Genomic DNA, 7,753 nt, shown 5'->3' on the forward strand with positions numbered 1-7,753 from the left:
TTGGTTTGTTCAGGGTTTCAATTTCTTTCTAGTTTAATCTTGAGAGTCTGTGTTTCCAGAAATTTACCCATTTCTTGTAGGTGTTCTACTTTGTTTGCATAAAGGTGTTCATAATAACGTCTGAAAGTTTTTTGTATTTCTGTGTGATTGGCAATAATGTCCACTTATGTCATTTCTGATTGTGTTTTTTAGATCTTCTCTTTTTCCCCCCGCTTTATTGGTCTAGTTAGTGACCTGTCAAATTTATTTATTTTTTCAAAGAACCAGCTTTTAGTTTTATTTATCTTTTGTATGGATTTTCATGACACAATTTCATTCCATTCTGCTCTGGTTTGGTTATTTCTTTTCTTCTGCTAGCTTTGGGTTGGTTTCCTGTTGGTTTTCTATTTTCTCTAGGTGTGATGTTAGGTTGTTAATTTAAGATCTTTCTAACTTTTCAATGGGGGCATTTAGCACTGTAAACTTTTCCCGTAACACTCCTTTGCCTGTGTCTTAGAGAGTCTAGTATGTTGTATATTTGTTTTAACCAGTTTTGAAGAATTTCTTGGTTTCTGCCTTAATTTTATTGTTTCCCCAAAAGTTATTCAGGCACAGGTTGTTTAATTTCAATGTGATTGTAAGGTTTTGAGAGTTCTTCTTAGTGTTGATTTCTATTTTTATTGCACTGTGCTGTCCAAGAGTGTGTTTGGTATGATTTCAGGGTTTTTTTAATTTGTTGAAAATAAATTTATCGCTGATAGTGTGGTCAGTTTTACAGTATATGCCAGGTACAGATGAGAGGAATATATATTCTGTAGTTGTTGGGTGGAGAGTTCTGTAGATGGCTATTAGATCCATTTAGCCAAGTGTTGACTTCAGGTCCTGAATATCTTTGTTCATTTTCTGTCTCATGATCTGTCTAGTACTGTCAGTAAGATGTTGAAGTCTCCCACTATTATTCTCTGGTTATCTAAGTCTCTTTATAGGTCTCTATGAACTCATCTTATAAATATGAATACTTCAGTTTTGGGCACATATATCGTTCAGACAGTTAAGTCTTCTTGTTGAATTGAACCATTTATCATTAGGTAGTACCTTTCTTTGTCCTTTTTTATTGTTGTTGGTTTAAAATCTATTTTCTCTGAAATTAAAATAACAATGCCTACCCTTTTTTGTTTTGTATTTACTTGGTAGATTTTTTCCATCCCTTTACTTTGAGCCAATGGGTATTGTTGCATATGAGATGGTCTCTTGACAGCAGAATACAGCTGGGCTTTGCTTCTTTATCCAATTTGCCACTCTGTGACTTTTAAATGAGGCATTCAGGCAGTTTACATTCAAAGTTAATATTGATATTTTTGGATTTGGTCCTATCATTATGCTGTTAGCTGGTTATTACACAGACTTGATTGTGTAGTTGCTTTACAGTGTCAATGGTGTATGTACTTAAATGTATTTTTGTGGTGGCCATTAACAGCTTGCAATAGCTACATGAGTAAACTTGGAAGCAGATCTTCTCCAACCCCCACCTGCCTCATGAGAAGTCTTAAGTCAAGGCATACACCTAAGCCATATCCACATTCCTGACCCACAGAACTCACTAGACAATAAATATTTGTTGTTTGAAGCTCCTATGTTTGAGAATGGTTTGTTAAGCAAAGTGAGAAAAATAATACAACAGGTGATTACAATGTGCAGCAGAGTTCAGGAACCACTGAAATAGGCTGATATGTGATCTTAGAGAAGACTAGTCTCTTCTTGAGTCCACAGGGAAATCTGTAGCATAAATTGCACCATAGAGGTTGTATAGCCAGAAGCAAATGGGCAAAATAATTATACCCTCACATCAGTCAGTCATTGGCAGATGCTGTCTGGAGGCAAGGTAGAGGGGTGCAAAACCTCCCTAGTATACCCAGGTAAGTGCTTGTCAGCAGGACAAGGGTTCTAGAAACCTGCAGATGTTAGCAGCCAACAAGCAGCAGCTGTTCACTGACCTCATAAATGGTTTCTGGCAGGAACACCAAGAGCATTTCTACACAGGATATACTTCAGCCTTTATAAAATAAATGTAGAAGAGATGAGGCAAAATTCTGATTAAGATATGCCAACAGAAGGTAATCTGAGTAGGAGTCTCTCCATTCCTCATGGGTGTCATCACCCACTCCAGAAATTTTCTCATTTGCCTTTGTAACTTAGGTGGCCACACTTGTTTTTTAGGGCAGACATCTCTGTTCCTTCATTCCTTACTTACTCAAGAAGTAGGAAATGTGTGGAAGGAAGATTTGTCTGGCCATTCTTACAGTGGTACTCCAAATAATCAACAATTTGGTTTCCCCAGAGGTCTCTCTTGCTCCCAGAATCTGCCATTTCAGGGTTTGGAGTACTTTTAGAAGCACACATATCTTTTGAAGCAATCTTACTTACACACATTTTGATTTATGGTTTCCTTTTTTCAATCCTAAATTGTCTGTCTCTTATCTTCCTGGGATATATTTAGTTTCCTGTCCATTGAGGATTCACCTTTTGCTTTCTAGTTAGGTTATGAATTTTTCTATTACTTTTACATCTTCACTTCAAAGGATTTAGAAATAGAGGGAGAGACTACAACCTATGCTCAGCCCAACATTTTAAAAAACATCTGTATAACATTTTAGGGAACACTAAACAATGCATGAAAAGTTTTATAACCATTAAATTGCATTCACTCAAATTTGAAATTCTTCTAAACAATGTAAATTTATTATAAACGACTTGTACTTATAAAACACTATTTGATTTAAAAGATACTTTAAAATTAATTTTCAGTCTTTCTTTCAGTTTTATTCTAGGTGCTGTCTCTCCTGCTGTTATTGTTCCTTCCATGCTGCTGTTGCAAGAAAATGGATATGGTATTAAGAAAGGCATTCCAACCTTACTGATGGCTGCTAGCAGTATGGATGACATTCTGGCTATCACTGGATTCAATACATGCTTGAGCATAGTCTTTTCCACGGGTAAACAAGAAAATGTAACAACCACCAGATCATTCATGACCTTTGTTGTTAGTTCTTTAAACAGAGTTTCTGGCTTTGCACCTTCATTTATTAACCAAGACTTTTCAATTTTACATCATTTTAATCTCCATAGAAAACTCATGCTAGATCAAGGAAGATATTTCAGTGGCTTAAGATACCACTACTTAACATACATAATCTCATTTTAATAATGATATTACAATTAATTTGATTAAACCATATTATTACTATTTATCTGCTTATGTTGTTTTGGAATTTTATCATTCTCATTAGAAAAAATTAAGCAACACTATTATTTGTACTACTAATATTTTAATAGACATGTTTGAAATGTGCTTTTTTGGCCATCCTAATAAACAACTAGTTGGTCTATTATAAGACAACATAAACATATAGAGCTGGGGCAGCTACATGCCTTTTTGGAAGTGTTAGGACAAGATCCTGCACCAGTTCTAACTCCCAAGGTGATATCGGGTCTTAAATATCACTACAGAAATTGTGAAAGTAAGCATTTCTACAGTTAGTAATGCTTTAATTATCTGCAATGTTTGAAATTGAGTTTCTTCTGTATTATTGAAGCACTATTTTTTTTTTTTTTTCTGAGACAGAGTTTTGCTCTTGTTGCCCAGGCTAGAGTGCAATGGTGCAATCTCGGCTCACTACAACCCCCACCTCCCCAGTTCAAGGGATTCTACCTGCCTCAGCCCCTCAAGTAGCTGGGATTACAGGCATGTACCACCACACCTGGCTGATTTTGTATTTTTAGTAAAGACGAGGTTTCTTCATGTTGGTCAGGCTGGTCTCAAACTCCCAACCTCAGGTGATCCTCCCACCTCAGCCTCCCAAAGTGCTGGGATTATGGGTGTGAGCCACCACACCTGGCCCAGAGAACAGCTTTCTTTCTTTCAAAAGAGAAGGGCACCTGAATGGGACTTCTCACACTAAAGTATTTTTAAGTTGAAAAGTAATATATATAGTTTCTCTTAAAATCAGAAAATATAAATAAACAAGGAAAAGGGGGAAAGTTAAAAATAAAATCTGCAATAGTCACATCCAGAAAAAAAAAACATCATTTCCTTCTGAACCTTTTGATGTGAATCCACCCAAATGTCCTATCCCTCCTCTCCCTTCCCCTCCCCAACCCTCCTCTTCCCTTCTCCCCCTACCTATCTGTCAAATATTCTTATAAAAATCAGTGAATGTTGACCGTATGTTCTTATAACCAGAATTATTTTGTGCTTAACTGTATATCACAAACGTGTTTCTTTTCAGTAAATATATTTCAATATCATTTTTAATTCTTGTTTAGCTTAATAGAAGACTGTTCAATGTGCTGCATCATAATTACTTATCCTGTTCAAAATTGAAGTTGACTCCAATATTTACTATTAAAATAATACTTAGACATGCTGCTATAAAAAATATTTTTTATAATGTATTTTATTCCATTTTAGGTTTTGGGGTACATGTGAAGAACATGCAAGATTGTTGCATAGGGACACATGTGGCAGTGTGATCTGCTGCCTTCCTCCCCATCACCCACATCTGGCACTTCTCCCCATGCTATCTCTCCCAAATCCCCACCCCCAGCTGTCCCTCCCCTTTCTCCCCCCAACAGAACCCAGTGTGTGGCGCTCCCCTCCCTGTGTCCATGTGTTCTCATTCTTCAACACCCGCCTATGAATGAGAACATGCAGTGTTTGATTTTCTGCTCTTGTGTCAGTTTGCTGAGAATGATGGTTTCCAGGTTCATCCATGTCCCTACAAAGGACACCAACTCATCGTTTTTTATGGCTGCATAATATTCCATGGTGTATATGTGCCACATTTTCCCTGTCTAGTCTATCATCCATGGGCATTTGGGTTGGTTCCAGTCTTTGCTATTGTAAACAGTGCTGCAGTGAACATTCATGTGCATGTGTCCTTATAGTAGAATGATTTATAATCCTTTGGATATATACCCAGTAATGGGATTGCTGGGTCAAATGGAATTTCTAATTGTAGGTCCTTGAGGAATCGCCACACTGTCTTCCACAATGGTTGAACTAATTTACACTCCCACCAACAGTGTAAAATTGTTCCTGTATCTCCACATCGTCTCCAGCATCTGTTGTCTCCAGATTTTTTAATGATCACCATTCTAACTGGCGTGAGATGGTATCTCAATGTTGTTTTGATTTGCATTTCTCTGATGACCAGTGATGATGAGCATTTTTTCATATGTTTGTTGGCCTCATGTATGTCTTCTTTTGTAAAGTATCTGTTCATATCCTTTGCCCACTTTTGAATGGGCTTGTTTGTTTTTTTTATTGTAAATCTGTTTTAGTTCTTTGTAAATTCTGGATATCAGCCCTTTGTCAGATGGGTAAACTGCAAACATTTTTTCCCATTCTGTTGGTTGCTGATTCACTCTAATGACTCTCTTTTGCCGTGCAGAAGCTGTGGAGTTTGATTAGGTCCCATTTGTCTATTTTGGCTTTTGTTGCCAATGCTTTTGGTGTTTTGGTCATGAAGTCCTTGCCTACGGATATGTCCTGAATGGTTTTGCCTACATTTTCTTCTAGGGTTTTTATGTTGCTAGTTATTATGTTTAAGTCTTTAATCCATCTGGAGTTAATTTTACTGTAAGGTGTCAGGAAGGGGTCCAGCTTCTGCTTTCTGCACATGGCTAGCCAGTTTTCCCAACATCATTTATTAAACAGGGAATCCTTTCCCCATTGCTTGTTTCTGTCAGGTTTTTCAAAGATCAGATGGTTGTAGATAGGTTTTGTTGTCTCCAAGGCCTCTGTTCTGTTCCATTGAGCTATATCTCTGTTTTGGTACCAGTGCCATGCTGTTTTGATTAGTGCATCCTTGTAGTATAGTTTGAAGTCCGGTAGTGTGATGCCTCCCCCTTTGTTCTTTTTGCTTAGAATTGACTTGGCTATGCGGGCTCTCTTTAGGTTCCATATGAAGTTTAAGGTGTTTTTTTTCCAGTTCTGTGAAGAAGGTCATTGGTAGCTTGATGGGGATAGTGTAAATTACTTTGGACAGTATGGCCATTTTCACGATATTGATTCTTCCTAACCGTGAACATGGAATGTTTCTCCATCTGTTTGTGTCCTCTCTTATTTCGTTGAGCAGTGGCTTGTAGTTCTCCTTGAAGAGGTCCTTTACGTTCCTTGTTAGTTGTATTCCTAGGTATTTTATTCTCTTTGTGGCAATCGTGAATGGCAGTTCGTTCTTGATTTGGCTCTCTTTAAGTCTGTTATTGGTGTATAGGAATGCTTGTGATTTCTGCACATTGATTTTGTGTTCTGAGACTTTGCTGAAGTTGTTTATCAGATTCAGGAGATTTGGGGCTGAGACGATGGGGTCTTCTAGATATACAATCATGTCGTCTGCAAATAGAGACTATTTGACTTCCTCCTTTCCTATTTGAATACGCTTTATTTCTTTTTCTTGCCTGATTGCTCTGGCTAGAACTTCCACTACTATGTTGAATAGGAGTGGTGAGAGAGGGCATCCTTGTCTAGTGCCAGATTTCAAAGGAAATGCTTCCAGTTTTTACCCATTCAGTATGGTATTGGCTGTTGGTTTGTCATAAATAGCTTTCATTATTTTGAGATACTTTCCATCAATACCTAGCTTATTGAGGTTTTTTAGCATAAAGGGCTGTTGAATTTTGTCAAAGGCCTTCTCTGCATCAATTGAGATAATCATGTGGTTTTTGTCTTTGGTTCTGTTTATGTGGTGAATTACGTTTATAGACTTGAGTATGTTGAACCAGCCTTGCATCCCTGGGATGAAACCTACTTGATTCTGGTGGATAAGCTTTTGATGTGCTGTTGCAATTGGCTTGCCAGTATTTTATTGAAGATTTTTGCATCTATGTTCATCATGGATATTGGCCTGAAGTTTTCTTTTCTTGTTGTATTATTGTTCCCTCTTTTTGTATTATTTGGAATAGTTTCAGAAGGAATGATACCAGCTCCTCTTTGAATGTCTGGTAGAATTCAGCTGTGAACCCGTCTGGACCTGGGCTTTTTTTGGGTGGTAGGCTCTTAATTGCTGCCTCCACTTCAGACCTTGTTATGGGTCTGTTCAGGATTTTGGCTTCTTCCTGGGTTAGGCTTGGGAGGAGGCAAGAGTCCAGCAATTTCTCCATTTCTTCCAGATTTACTAGTTTATGTGCATAGAGTTGTTTGTAATAATCTCTGATGATGGTTTGAATTTCTGTGCAATCTGTGGTTATATCCCCTTTATCATTTTTTATTGCATCAATTTGGTTATTCTCTCTTTCCTTTCTTATTAATCTGGCTAGTGGTCTGTCTATTTTGTTGATCTTTTCAGAAAACCAGCTCCTGGATTTATTGATTTTTTGAAGGGTGTTTTGTGTCTCTATCTCCTTCAGTTCTGCTCTGATCTTAGCTATTTCTTGTTTTCTGCTAGGTTTTGAGTTTTTTCAATCTGGCTCCTCTAGCTCTTTCAATTTTGACGATAGGGTGTCAATTTTTGATCTCTCCTTGCTTCTCATGTGGGCACTTATTGCTATATATTTTCCTCTAGAGACTGCTTTAAATGTGTCCCAGAGATTCTGGTATGTTGTGTCTTCATTCTCGTTGGTTTCGAAGAACATCTTTATTTCTGCCTTCATTTCATTGTTTATCCAGTCAGCATTCAATAGCAAGTTGTTCAGTTTCCATGAAGCTGTGCGGTTCTGGGTTAGTTTTTGAATTCTGAGTTCTAACTTGATTGCAGTGTTGTCTGAGAGACTGTTT

At 37.5% G+C, this 7,753-nt stretch overlaps 1 protein-coding gene across 1 annotated transcript in view; it reads left to right on the forward strand.

Moving 5' to 3' along the window:
- SLC9B1 (solute carrier family 9 member B1) overlaps window positions 1–7,753 on the forward strand; it is a 141,349-nt gene that overhangs the window by 109,170 nt on the left and 24,426 nt on the right. Inside the window, exon 8 of the mRNA XM_032261593.1 lies at window positions 2,797–2,972. Coding sequence (XP_032117484.1) covers window positions 2,797–2,972 — 176 coding nt within the window. The remainder of the gene's footprint in view (window positions 1–2,796; window positions 2,973–7,753) is intronic.

The sequence above is a fragment of the Sapajus apella genome, unplaced genomic scaffold, assembly GCF_009761245.1.
Source record: "Sapajus apella isolate SASKATOON/1434 unplaced genomic scaffold, GSC_monkey_1.0 scaffold124, whole genome shotgun sequence".
Taxonomy (NCBI): Eukaryota; Metazoa; Chordata; class Mammalia; order Primates; family Cebidae; genus Sapajus; species Sapajus apella.